The sequence below is a fragment of the Opisthocomus hoazin genome, chromosome 4 (genome assembly GCF_030867145.1).
Source record: "Opisthocomus hoazin isolate bOpiHoa1 chromosome 4, bOpiHoa1.hap1, whole genome shotgun sequence".
NCBI classification, from domain to species: domain Eukaryota; kingdom Metazoa; phylum Chordata; class Aves; order Opisthocomiformes; family Opisthocomidae; genus Opisthocomus; species Opisthocomus hoazin.
This window is the reverse complement of record NC_134417.1, coordinates 14,790,180-14,804,318: the sequence shown is the minus strand read 5'-3', so window position 1 is coordinate 14,804,318 and position 14,139 is coordinate 14,790,180. Positions and strand designations below refer to the sequence as shown.

General features: G+C 63.0%; 1 protein-coding gene across 1 annotated transcript; it reads left to right on the top strand.

Moving 5' to 3' along the window:
- Nucleotides 1–7,587: 7,587 nt before the first annotated feature.
- Nucleotides 7,588–9,439, top strand: FAM43A (family with sequence similarity 43 member A). The gene has a single exon (XM_075417335.1). It carries the CDS (start codon nt 7,643–7,645, stop codon nt 8,729–8,731), a length of 1,089 nt encoding a protein of 362 aa, XP_075273450.1. The 5' UTR covers nt 7,588–7,642; the 3' UTR covers nt 8,732–9,439.
- Nucleotides 9,440–14,139: the final 4,700 nt, after the last annotated feature.

Sequence of the window (14,139 nt, the reverse complement as noted above, 5' to 3'; positions counted from 1 at the left end):
CCACCGCAGCGTCCCCCTCCCCAGCCTCCGTCAGCCAACATGGCATCCCCGGCCCCGGCGTCCATCAGCCAACGTGGCAAACAGTGCGTGCGAGGAACGACGGTGGCAGAGAGGGACGCTGGACATGGCGGTGGATGGTGTGCCGCGAGGTGGCTGCCAAAATCCAGCCGGAGCCCGGGCATCGCTGCGGCACGGAGGACGTTGCACGCCCAGCCAAGGAACCATCAAAGGGGTTTTGGCGGCAGCAGCCGTTGCGGCCGGCCCGGGTCGAGACGGGAGAGGAGGTTAAATTAATAAACAACTCGACCTGTTCTTGCACAGCACACTGATTTATGAACCATTTCTCCTTTATGGGCGTTGGGCTAAGGCCAGACATTTTTGACCGTAACTCTGTAACATGTATCAGTTGTAACCAGAGAATACCCCGGCTAATCCCTGGGAAGCACGGGCAGGCGAAGCCAGCCTTGGGGTGCTGGTCGCCAGCAGCGCGGCGGCGTGCAAAGCCCCGCGGGCAGGGCTCTTCCCTCGCGCTCAGCACTGTGTGATGCCTCCCCACGATAAGCACGCATCAAAAAGACGCAGTGCTTCCTTTCTGCTCCTTTTCAAAGCAGGCAACCGTATGGCACAAGGTTGCCGAGGACCTCCGCAGCCTTGCCATGCGCATCCCTGGTGCTGCCACCACCGCCAGCCTGGCCCGGCCCCTCCTGTGCTTCCCACGGGCAAGTCAGGCAGACGAAAGGGGACCCGGCATTCGCCCTTCCCTTTACACGAGGTGCTGCAGTGGAAGGCTGGTGGGCTGCAGACTGCACGCAGCCATCTAGTAAATTCATTTTTAATCAAGTCGTCCTTAATAAAACCATCCCAGGTCTTTATGTGGGCACCGAGGCAGTAATGCAAGTGGCTCATTATTGCATTTCTTTTGTACTTCAGTTAAAAGTTACCTTTCTTCTACACTGCGTAATCACCAGCCGGAGCCGCCAGCCAGCCCGGCCTTTCCCCACGCCTTGGGCCTGGCAGCACTTCCAACCCGCAGCCGAGGCACGCGCGATGCCGCTCCCAGGCTGCCCAGCCAGGGATGAAACGCTTTCACAACCCCACCGGCACGGCCCCGCCAGCGCGGCCTCGGCACCGCCGGGGTCCTCGGCTGGCGACGCGACCACCGGCACAGGGCGCAGAGCTCGATGGCCCTCCGTGGGACACGGGCAGCCGCGGCCGCTAGCACGGGCTGGACACAGCCATGCTCGGGGACGCGCAGGAGTGCTGGCGTAGAGGAGACTCGGGTCTGCTCCACCGCCTGCAGCTCTCCGTGCAGCCTGGGGCGGAGAGGGCTGAGGGTAACCTGAGCAGCAACCAACCGTGCGTTTGGATCGGGATGGTCTTCCCACACACTGCCCTTTTCTCCCACGACATTCCCTGTTTCGAGACCGAAGCGCTCCAGGGACAGTCGCTGCAGATGCTGTCTGCCGCCTCTGTGGGAGCTGCTGAAGCAATGCCCGAACTGCAATGCCCGAACTGCCCCCGTCTCGCAACAGATGCGTTTCTGGGCGCTCCGTTAACGCTAAGGCAGTATTTTCGCCCGCCGACGCCAGCAGCACCGCGAGGACCGCGTTGAGCAGTGCTGAAGGCGGCACAGACTGGGTGATCCAAGGGACAGAGACACAAGTCGCGGCTGGAGTCTTCATTGCCCGGTTTTAATCACAACATTTCTCAGCCCACTCCCACCGCTCTGCTGCGCCCGCCTGAGCAAGACAGGCTGCTTCTGGTTTCACCCAAACACGACAGCCTGCTCCTCCTGGAAGACGTTTCTGCGCGGATCAATTGCAGTGAACAGGGCCACCGAGGAAGAGACGCTGTCACAGAGGCGGCCTGGCACCGGCGTGTCCACGCCACGAGCGCAGCCGGCCGAGGAGAGCCATGCTCCTGTGAAGCCCATCGGACCTGCTGGTCTGCAGCCCGCTCCCACACCATGCAGCAGCTACCGCGGCATGCAAAGTCAGCACGATTTTCGCTGCTGGGCCCTGTCTGTACAGCTCCTCTCCTCGACAGCAGCGCTGTCCCTGGAGAGCAAGCACCCCCGCACATCACCGAACCTCTCGCCGCGCCTTTGAAGTGCCTCAGCTGAGTGCCCAGCGCTGCCGGCTCTTTGGAGGGTGGCCATGGCTTTGGGACTTCTCCCAAAACCCACTGCAGAGCCGAAGTAAAAGCTGCTGTCCTCCTAGCGCACTGCAATCATCGACTTGTGTCAAAAGGGCTGGCTTCCCTCCCAACTTCTCCTGACTTGGAGCCAAACCACTGCTCCAGTTTTTGATGCAAATCCTGAGAATTATATAGCAGCAGCAGCTCTTTTTCAAAGGCCAGTGACACCAGTGCATTTTTGCCTGAAGGAAACATTGTTCTTTCTGGACTACTTTTCCTCCATTTTCCTCTAAGGCAGCACCCAGAGATCTCAGGACTGTGTCTCTAAAATATTCATGTGATGGTTATTCATTATTCATGTAGGCTCACAATGCTCGATTCAGTGGTACTGCCAGCCTCAGCCTGACAAGCAGCCCCATTAAGAAACCTCCCCGAAGCACCCCTGCAAAAACACGAAGACAATTTTGCTCTGTGCACAACTCGCAGCTGCTTGAATCCCCCTCTGCCCAGCCGCGCTCAGCAGCGTGCCGGCACCGCAGGAACCGGGGAGCCTGCTGCATCCGGGGCCCCTGCGCCCCCGCCAGCTCCCCCACCCCGCGGGGACCCGCTCGGTCCCCTCTAGGCAGAGCAGCACCCCACGGAGGCTCCGACGCAGGGCAGCCTGGCCAAGGCTCAGCCCCGAGAAGGCACCAACCCTGCCGGGGCCCTTGGGCGAGTTTTTTAGGCTCTGCTTCTTCCACCAGCCCTATGAAGATAAAATCGCCTGGCTGGGTGGAGGAAGGTTAATTAGAGAGCTGCGTGTGTCTTTGAAGGTGCAAAGCACTAGGCAGGAAGCCGGCAGGGGACTTCTCCAGCTCCCGGAGCCCCCGCTCCGCCGGGACAGGCTCGGCCCCGCTGCTCCCCTCTGCGTGGGCAGGGACGGCCCCACGGCAGCAGCCCCCACGGCGGGGCGTCGAGCAGAGGGTCCCGCCCCGACAGCCCCCCTGTGCCCCTCGGCTGGCAGCATGGTGGGAGGATGGGCACCCGGCATAGCCCCACCGGCGCGGCGAGCCACGCCGAGGGTGCCGTGACCCCCAAGGGAGGGCTCCGCGCCCCCGGCCGCCCTTCTAATTTCAGCTGCGGGCGCAGGAAGCGCTGGGGCCGCTGGTGCAGGAAGCGGGGTGTGCCGCCCTCGGTGACTGAAAAACAACCGCGGCGGAGGTGTGCTGCCACTGCCACGGCCCCGCCGAGCCACACAGCCCCAGCCCCGGGGCTGCCCCTGGCTGCGGCACCCCGAGATGCACCGGCATCGCCCTCGGTGCACCCAGGGGGCCTCAGGGCCGTCGCCACGTGGACCTCCCGCGGGTCTCACACCGCCCCGGCATCGTCGGTGGCCCCATCCCCGACCCCCGGAGCCTCGCCGGGATGAGGTGGCTGTCATGACGGGGTGCTTCTCCCCTCTGGAGAGGCAGGAGGGCTGCAGGGGTGGCACCAGACATCCATTAAGGGCCATTACCGGACCCTTCTCCCTGAGCAGGAGATGCTGTCCCCTGCCCCACCGACCCGTCTCAGGCTGGCCCAGCTCCCGGCAGCACGCAGCCATCCGCAGCCGCTGCCGTGGAGACCCGGATGATGGCCGGTGGGGCTGGGGGCTGTGGCACCCTGCCTGCCCCCACCAACGGCCCGTGGGGCACGGGTGCCACTCAGCCTTTCCGTTTTGTGGAAAATCCTGACAGATCAGCGTTTCCTTTGTCCTGGTTCAGAACAAAGAGTCAGAACTTCGACGTTTAGCACAGTTACAGAGCCTCTGAAATACTTTGTTTTGGAAAATACTGAAATGCCGGTTTGAAATGTTTCGCTTTGACTCTGGCACTTCAGCTGCTGCAGCACGAAGAGCCCCGTTGCTGTCTGAGAGGAGAAAGCCTCGGATCTTTTCACATGCTGGCAAAATCAATACATGCCCATGAATCATTTTGGTCTTGTCATAAACTTTTCCCGGTTAGCAGGCATGGTGGTGTCTGGGTGACGGTTGGACTTGACGACCTTAGAGGTCTTTTCCAACCTTAATGATTCCACGATTCTTTTTCCCGTTGCTCTCCCCAGGCAGAGACAAACATCGGCTCCCATTCCAGCTGCTGGGCATGAAAACCATCCCCGAAGCAGGGTTGCTCTCTGCAGGGTTTCACCCCCCTCACATCAGGCAAGCCCCCGGCATCCCCCCCAAAGCAGGCAGTGGGCAGCTGCCCGCCTGCGTGCACCCCAGCGGGGCAGCCTGCGCCCTGGAGCCTATGGACTCGTGGTGGGGAGCAGCCATGGGCTCCAGCGCCAGCGGGAGCGGGCAGGGGAGGAGGAGGATGGAGCGGGGCAGGCGGGGGGGTCTGCCAAGGGCCAAGCGCAGCGCTCGCCGAGCTGCCGGCGCGGGGCCGGCTGGGCCGCGGGGCAGAGATGGTATCTGACAGACTTTCCCACGCCTCGCACAAGCTCTCCAGCCGGGCGCGCGCAGGCAGGTGACGCTCGCTCGGTAGCTGCTGCGGTGTTGCATAAACAGGGAGCAGGCTGCTGCGCTTCCCCGGGGCTACGGGGCCGTGCAGATGAGCCCCCCCAGCACGGGTGCTGCTGGCCTCGCAGGTCCGGAGGGACCCTCGTGCTCGCTGGGAGCCAGGCAGCATGCCCCGGCCCCGCAGGGTAGGCTCCCCTCATGGCGCTTCTCCTCCCGGCAGTGAAATACGGACATCCAATGTCACGGGAACAGCCGCACGCTTCAGGCAGGTGCCCCAAGCGTAACTGGGCTGCTCCCTGCTGCCAGACTTCACGCAGACACTGCAGCATGGATCCTCTGCCCAGCACGGGACTAGGAGGGGTCAGCATTTTGTTTGGGAGTTGCTGTCACAGGCCACCACGATTTGCCACGTGCTCTTTTCTTGCCGAAGCGTGTGGCAATCATCCATGCCCAGAACAGAAGCAGCCACCACACAGCAGGGAAGAGACAGTCCTGAAGGTAATTGGGTCTGTTAATGAAGCAAGGAAGGCTGCGATGGTCTGGCACACCAACTGGTGAGCAAGCACGGTGAGGAACTGGGCCAAGACAGTTTCCATCCTCGAGCAGGGCTGTAACCACAAGACACCTTCCTCGCAGCTGCACTTCCAGCCGGCCTGGAGGCAGCTACGCCGGGCTGAGGCAGCTCCCTGGCCACCGCCCGGCCCCCAGCAGGTCTCCGAGGGGCTGGTGAGGAAACCTCTGCCCCGAGAAGGCAATGCAGAAATGGAAGCGCTGCTGACTCGGGGGCTGGGGAGGTGGTGGGGAGGGCAAGGGGGCCGGAGCTCCTCCTCCCCTGGCACGCTGCTGGGGTTTGCAGACGGGTATGCCCAACGGCTGTCGGAGAGACACAGGGCTCCGCAGCCTGCGCGAGCCACGCAGGGAAAATTTAAGGTCTTCATTCCTGGACACGTGCTACTTTAATTGAGGTGGCAGAGGCACCTTCCCGGCATGGCTCTGCAAATAGCTCCATGGCAGCCACTACCACACGCGTCCCCGTGCCAGCGCCAGCCCCTCTGGAGGCAGCCCCGCAGGGAGGCCTGGGGGCTCCTCGCCCGCTCCATCCCACCCGGAGCAAACGCCTGCCTGCAGAGCCACCGGCCCGAGACCCCGGACAGGCTCCTCTGCCCACAGCCGGCGGCTCTGGCAAGGCAAGTCCCGCTCCCACGGAGAGGCTGCCGTGCCCACGTGTCTCGGAGGAGCAGCCGGAGATGCTCTCAGCCTTGCAGCTCGCAGGCAGAGCCGGGAGCCGCGGGCTCTCAGCGCAGAGGTTCAGCAGGACACGTTGAGGGGACAAGGCAGCTCTGCGGGCACCGTAGGAGAGCCACACCGTGTGTGGGCATCACATGTCGCCCCGAGCCATTGGATTTAGTTTGCGTGCTCAGCAGTGCCTTCTGTGTTCCCCTTGCAAGACAAAGAAGATGAAGGAAAAGCACGCTGGATGCTTCTGGAGATGAAATGAGGTTGCCATGCAAGCCCAAGTCTTTCTGTGCCGTGCAGCCAAGGGTCCCGGCCAGCTCGCCCGGCCGCACAAGGCCTCGTGTGAGCTCTCCGACTGCGGTTTTCCCGTAGGAAAACGGGAGCGTTCACACATTCACACCTCAGGGCCAGCAACAGCCTCCCGAGCGCTGCGAAAGCGCTGCGCTGGAGCCGCCGAAGACAGGAAACGCAGCGTGCCACAGCTCCACACCCACCGCCGGCCGCTGGAAACCATCGGTGCGGTCAGGCGCCCTGGTACCCGCCATGCACGGCCGAGGAGCCTCCGGGGACGGCGCTGACGACGCTGCCCTCTAATGAGGGGCATTTTCGAAACGCAAGCAAACGGGCGAGCGCTTTTCATAACGTGACGCCAGCCACTGCGGCCACTTGCAGTTCCCGAGCCATCTGCCAGATGGCACGATGTAACAGCATCCGTAACAGCGACAGCCACACGCGGGCTCCTCTCCATTGACCCAAACTCTAGAAATCATTTGTCAAATCATTTAAGCAGGCGCTTACAAACGGTACCGCACGGGTACGCACCGCTGCCCTTTCGCGGAGCGTTTATTCCAGCCCTGGCAAAGCGCCGTCCTCCGCAACCCCAGCATTTCTGTTCTTTCTGGGAGAGGGGCCCGCAGCAGGAGAGGCTGCAGCGACGGCGCAGAGACCGACTTCCCAAAGCGCTCGCTACGTCTGCGGCTGCACTCGAGCCACCCCAGCAAGGGATTACAGGGCAGCTCCTTGTTATTCGCCTGCTGCTGGTGATGATGATGATGATGATGATGATGATGATGATGATGATGATGATGATGATGATGATGCCGCGCAGGGAGCGCAGCACCGCTCACGCCTCACAGCGTGCACACGCCTCGGGCCCTGCGGCTCCCAGGGCCGCTCTGACCGACCCCGAGGGCCGGCGGCGGTGCGAGCGCGGGCCCCCCCCGGCCGGGAAGGCCGCCGGGCCCCCGGTTCGCCCGCCCGCGGGGACGCCCCGCGCGTGGGGGTATCGGTTTGGGGGGTTTCGAGCTGCCGGTTCCCCCTCCTCCGCCCGCTGTGGCACCCCTCTCCGCGCGTGGCCGTGGCGACGGCCCTTGCGCGAGCGCCCGGGGCGGGCCGGGACGCCGCGGGGGGGTGGGGGAGGGGCCGCCCGTCCGCGCTGGCTCCGCCCCGGGCCCGCCCCCTGCCCGCCCCGCGTCGCGCCGGGGCCGGGGCCGGGGCCGGGGCCGGGCGGCAGCGGGCGGCGCAGAGCGGCGGCGGCGGGCGGGCGGCGAGCAGCGGGGCCGGCGGCTCGGCGGGCCGCGGAGCAGCCGGGCGCTCCGCCCTCCGGCCGCGGGGCCTCCCCTCTGCGCGCCCGCGGAGCGCCGGCGCCCGCCTATATCTACGGCCGCGGCGGCGCGGCGCCCGCAAGGATGTGAGGGGGGCGGGCAGCCCAGCCGCCGCCGCCGCCGCCGTGGCATGCCCCCCCGCGCCCGCAGCCGTCGGCGCGGCGCCTAGCCGCGGCTCCGCGGGGCCATGCTGCCCTGGAAGCGCAGCAAGGTGGAGCTGGCGGCGGGCGAGGCGCGGCGGCAGAGCAAGCCCAAGGCGTACGCGGTGGCCGTGCCCTACTCGGCGCTCACCTCGCTGGCCCGCGCCTGCCCCGAGCGCGCGCTGCACCGCGTGGGCAGCATGTTCCGCTCCAAGCGGCGGAAATTCCGCGTCACCGGCGAGGACCCCACGTACACCGTGCTCTACCTGGGCAACGCCACCACCATCCAGTCCAAGGGCGAGGGCTGCACCGACCTGGCCGTCTGCAAGATCTGGAGCAAGAGCGAGGCCGGGCGGCAGGGCACCAGGATGAAGCTGACCATCAGCGCGCAGGGCATCCGCATGGCCCACGCCGAGGACAAGGGGCCGCGGCGGCCCGGCCACCTCTACCTGCTGCACCGCGTCACCTACTGCGTGGCCGACCCCCGCCTGCCGCGCGTCTTCGCCTGGATCTACCGCCACGAGCTGAAGCACAAGGCGGTGATGCTGCGCTGCCACGCCGTCCTGGTCTCCAAGCCCGAGAAGGCGAAGGCCATGGCCCTGCTGCTCTACCAGACCTCGGCCGCGGCGCTGGCCGAGTTCCGCCGGCTGAAGAAGCGGGACGACGCGCGGCACCAGCAGCAGCAGCTGGTGGGCGAGCAGAGCATCCCGCTGGTGCCGCTGCGCAAGCTGCTCAACGGGCAGTGCTGCTACAAGCCGCCGGTGGAGCGGAGCCGCAGCGCGCCCAAGCTGGGCTCCATCACGGAGGACCTGCTGGGCGAGGAGCAGGAGGAGCGGGCCACGCTCTGCGACTGCGAGGACATCCTGGAGGCGCTGGGCGAGCCCGACGGCGAGCTGCTGCCCCCCGGCGCCGGCCGCGCCGAGGGCCCGGAGCTGGGCCGGCTCCTCCGCGACCTGGGCGGGCTCAGCCTGGGCAACGACCTGCGCTCGCTGCGCGCCGACCTGCGCGTCCGCCGCCTGCTCTCCGGCGAGAGCACGGGCAGCGAGTCCTCCCTGGAGAGCGGCGGGGCGGACGGCGCCGGCCCGCCCTGCGACGGCGCCGAGCAGCCGCCCCCCGCCGACCCCGAGACCGGCTGAGCGCTCCGGGGGGCGCGCCGGGGCCCCTCCGGGGGGTGCGCGGTCCTCTCCGGGGGTGCGCGGAGCGTTTTGGGGGTGCGCGGACCCCTCCGCGGGCGCGCCGGAGCCCCTCCCGCGGTGCGCAGACCCCTCCGCGGGCGCGCCGGGTCCCTCCTCCGGCCCCCCCGGGAGCGCCCCGGGGGCTCCCCGCGTCCCGCAGCATCCCGGGGAGCAGCCGTCCCACCCGGTGCCGGGCCGCGGCCCGAGGAGGGGAGGCGGCCGCGGGCTGTTTACCTCCGGCTCAGCCCTTGAGGATCTGCCAAATTCCTGGAATAGCTTTTCCCGGGGAGGGCGGCGGGAGGGAGGTGTTGCGCCTTGTTTACAGTCAGAAATCTCACATCCGAGAGGCCCCCCCCCCCCCCTCCCCCCCGGTTCTGCATTAAAGTCACTCCATCGTGCTGTCATGTCCGAGAGGTTTGCACTGTTGTGAATTTTTTAATTATTATTATTAATTTTTAAGTTAGACCCTTTTTTTCGGGCCCCGGTCCTGTCCCCGGTCTCAATGCTCTAGATCTTTTGCTGTGCAAAAGAAGACTCTACTCGTGGCTGTTCACCTGTACATAGGGAAATGTATGCAAATACATTTTGTTATTTTTAAGAACACCACCATCGCCATCTCCTCTGTTTGCACATACGTGAAGAAAATAAAGATGACGGTAATTTAAAAGAAACTGGGGTCGCTGTGGCGATTCGGCCTCTCTGTGCGTTGCTCGAAGGAGGGGGCGGGTGGGGAGAGATCCCATGGGATGCGTTGTAGCTGCGGGAGGGCACCGTGCAGAAAGGCCCTGGCAAGCAGCGAGCGGGATCCCTGAGCCGGCTGGAAATCCCACACGGCGGGGAAACGTACCGGGCACTTAAGGTCTCATGTAAGAGACAGGAGGATGAGATTTTTCTCTTCGCAGCCTCTGATGATGGGCAGGAACCTGCGAGAAGCCCCGTGTCGGGGCTCTCTGGCTGGACCATAAGCTCAAGAAACGTATTACTGGGGCTCACACGTGGGCTGAGCCACCCTCGCCCGGCAGCGCGCTCAGGGGTGCCCTCGCGGGGTTGGCAATTGGGCACCGCCGCTGCGGATCATCCCCCGCCGCTCGCAGCGCCAGCCCGAGACAATTTCATAACCTCACCCAGGGTGAGCAGCGAAGTTGCTCAGCCACGGGACTGCCGTGGTATTTTTAGCTGTAAGTCTGTTTGTAAGTGGCAGGCTCCCGGGGCAGCAGAGATGTTCCGGTTTCATTTGTCCCCACGTGGAGGTATCAATTAAGGGATAATTAATGTGGCATTTCTGATGTCTAAATGTTTTCCACCGTGCCGGTGCTGCAGTCGGGCGAGTCGCAGGAATGTCAATGAAAAGCCCAACCAGCTGCTGGGGCCAGGCCGCACTCCTTGTGCAAGGAGCCAGGCTCTGAACTTGTAAATACCTCATTAAAACAGATTGCAAAATCTGCCACCGCACTGGCGAGAAGCTTTTACCATTGCCTCAGCGTGAGTCAGCCTGAGGAGGGGGGGGTGGTTTGCACGGTAAGGGGGTGATGACGAGGGGGGGACCCCCCTCAGAGTGGGCACCTTCTTGCCCATGCCACACTTGGCCCATGATGGGCAGCAAGATGCAGCAGGGGACAATGGCCGCGGTTGGGGGTGAGCACGCTCAGGCTGGCACTGCTGACGCACACCTTGCAAAAGAAAAAATCCACCTTGCATCTCTTTCCGAGACAGAACTCCCCTTGCCTTTCCCAGGGAGGGAAGAGGCGGCTGATGACGGAGAAATGAAACACCAGGAAAGCTCATCCTGCAGCGGTTTCCCCGGGGTGCGGGCTGCGAGGCTGCCTTGCCCTCAGCGGGGGACCTTCGGTGCCCTGGACATCCCCAGTGCCCCAGGTTTATGCCCCGGGCTCTCGGTCACAGCCGGCTCTCCCCTGGGCTGGGGGGAGCGGGAGCACTGGGAGCAGGGCAGAGACAAGGCACCCCAAGAGCAGGCCATGTCGGGGAACCCACGGGCTGGTTCGAGCTAATCCGGCTACTGAGTGACCGGGCGGTGTTTGCTTTTGCATCCTCCGTGTGTGCTTGAAGGCAGTTGGCGGCATTAGCTCAGTCAATGCCTTTCCTCTCTCCAGAAGAGCCGTGATGTCTGCAACAGTAGGGAAAGGCTTTTATCGCATGCGGAGCAGCGAGCAGACCTCCCTGAGCAGCACCAGCAGCAGCCAGGGCCTGAAGTGTTTCCCCTTGAAGCCATTAGCAGGGCTACTGTGCAGTTTCCTTAGAGGCTTGTATAGATCATTAGCTGTGAAGGTAGGGTCCGAATCCCCGTGTGCCTGGGATATTTTGGTACTAGAACCGTCGAAAAAAAAAAACCATGCAGACGTCTGCAGTGCTAGTGCGAGGTTATTCACATGTGATTAACTGCTGTGCCCTCCCCATAGCAGCATGCCTGGGCCTGCGAATGAGAACAAGTGCATGTGAGGAGAAAAAGGTCATTACATTTTCTGCACAGCAAGTTTGAAAGAGCATCTCCGTAGGATAAGGAGAGAAGGAGAGAGCGAGGCCTTTTCTGCAATAGGTTTGAGTAAAGGGCTGAGCTGGCAGTGATTTTTCCTTTGAAACAAGCAGCTTCTTCCCAAGCTGAAAAGCCTGCTGCCAGCTGACGGGAGAAGCGCAGGGCTTTGGGACAAGCCTCTGTGGGACATGCAGGCTCTGCTGCCTGCGTGAGGCCGGTCCTGTCCCAGGCAGTGCTCCCGTCGGTTGAGGACGAACTGTCCCATGGTCTCTGCCCAGCGCTGGGGCTGGTGCCAGCCCCTGTGCCAGGGCTGCTGCCCGCAGACGAGGTGCAGCATCCCACCGAGTGCGGCACACCGGCTCAGGTTGTCGGCAGAGACGCGCGTTCCCCCCGTCCATCGGGCTCCATCCATCAGTGCTGGCTCTGCTCTGCAGCCGGGGGTGGTGAATCAGACCCCGACGCAGCTGGGGCGTGTGGGCTGCGCACAGAGCAGGGCAGCCTCCGAACCGCTGCTCCTCGCCAGCCAGCAGCCCCATCCCAGCGCCGCTTTCCCAGGGACGGACCCGCAAAGGGAGAGCAAAGGCGGCCTCGTGGCTCTGCCGGGAGCTTTGGGCTGTGGGGGGAGAAGTCAAATGTTGGAGCAGAATTAGAAGTCAAGCATTGCTGTCTGCCACTGGTGCAGATCACTGCCCCGCTCCCCAACACATCAGCTGGGGCTCGGCGGGCCATGCTCCTGCCCGGGCTCGGTCAGCCCTTGGAGGCTTCCAGCACAGTGAGGTTGAACACTGAGCTCCACTCAGCACCAACCTCGCAGGCAGCATGTGATAAAATGGCCAGAAAATACCCGTAACAAATCACACAACGCCGGGAAAGGCAACGATCCTGCTCCACAGGTTCGGCTGCCGGTTCGAATCCGGCACACGGGGCTGATGCTTTGGCAAGTCAGCCTAGGCACCAGGCGCCTGAGATTTCCGGACCCTGTTATGGCTAAACAGAGCGTGCGATTATTCAAGGCAACAACGATGATTCCCTGAATACAAAGAGATTAGGGGAAAAAGAGCACTTGTCGGTAATACTATTTGTCGACTTCGTGTATTTGCTGGTGTGCTGCAGACTTGCTCCTACACATAGGTAATGAGGCTGAGGGGGGCCACATAAATCTGGAAGTGTTTGCAGGATCCCATGTGCAGCTTCTTGTTTTTCTCTGCCCTTAGCATGCCCTTCTCCTGTCCTTACATCTTCCTCCTCCACAACAGGAAAAAATACCATTTACAACCAGAAAAATCAGCCAGTGGCCAAGTGGAGCGAGCCAGGTCATGAAATGACTTTTAGCCCAGACTGTACTGATTTAGATCCAGAATTATTTGCAGTCAGCCTGGTGACATGCCTGCACGGGTGACATCCAGCTTGTCTGGCCAGGGGCGATGCTGCGAGAATTGCTGGCTGAGGGGCTGGTGCAAGGTCTGGTTGCGTGCCACCGGGCCAGTGGTGAAAATGCTTTTCGGGGTCTACAGGCAATACCCAGTATCAAGTACAGCTCCAGCCCCTGGGCTAGTTCTGAGTCACCTTCAGCACACTGTGACTCTCACGGGGAAGCAGGAAGGCATCAGGATTTCCTCCTCGGCGATGTGTTGGAGAAGAGCAGCTGTCCCACCGCTGTTGCTCATCACCAAGACACCACAACTGTCCTACGGCCCAATTTTTAGCCATCGCACGAAAACTCCCCATTAATTAGGGGGAAAGCCCCCAAATCTCAGCCTGCAAAGGAGGTGTGGGGCCAGATCTCCTGCCTTCATACCTTCCAGCAATGCGCAGCCACCGGCGAAGACCTGTTTCTCTGCTGAGGGTGGCCAGGGTCCCATCAGTGATGGAAAAAATCTGCAGGGCTGCAAGCAGTGCACGGTGCCAGCCGGCTGTGCCTCACCTCTCGCTTCTTTTACAGAAAAAAACCCTGCATTTCCAAGGCCAGCATCAGCCCCAGCTCCCACAGAGCCTGCGTGCTGGTGGCAGCAGGGGCTGTTTTCCCCCGCAGCTGGAGGGGGATGATGTGCTGGGACAGGAATGCGAGGGCAGGCAGCAGGGGCAGAGCATGGACAGCGTGGGGTCCCAGAGGCCAGGGCCAGGTCGGTTCATCCACAGGGCTCAAAGAGCCCCGCGGGTGAACTGACCTGGCCCTGGCCTCTGGGTTCTGCTTCTCCTTGCAGCTCCATCACCCACCCCAAGGAAGGTGACACCTCCAGCTTGCTGGCTGGTGGCTCACAGGGGGCTGCATCCTGGTTAATGCCCTGCAATTAACTGGGGAAGCCGGGGAGCGGAATTGGCCGCTGCTACGAGCCCGCGTGAAATCAAAGATACGCATCCAAAAAAACATGATGTTCCCCATTGCCGGTGGGGGCTCTGCCCGGTGGGAGGGCTGAATGCTACGAAAACACTCAGAGAAACAGTTATATAATGAAGGACATGGGCCCGATCCTGCCCTCGGCTTGACACGGTGACTCTGCGAGGAGCGGAACTCCAGGCTGCAGCTGCCCAGCACCCTCCAGGATCTGGCTTTGATCCCTGCGCTCCATGCCGCTGCCGAGGGGTGAAGGCAGGAGAAAGGCTGCAAAATGCTTTTCCCCACGCTGGGAGATGCGCTGCGTGCTCAGCCTCAGTAAGGCAAAGCCCAGCTCCTATCTGTGGGCTTAAACTGAGCCCCGTTGATGGCAGGAGCTGGGCAAGGCCTGGGATGGGATAGCCCAGGACTGCCGAAGGGCTGGGGATGCTTGCTGCAGTCATCTGGGCTCTCATGCTGCTGCCCTTCAGCTCTGTCCCAGGTGCCCCAGACCCGGTGGTGGCACATCATGGTACACATCATCTGTCCCCATGCACTGAACAT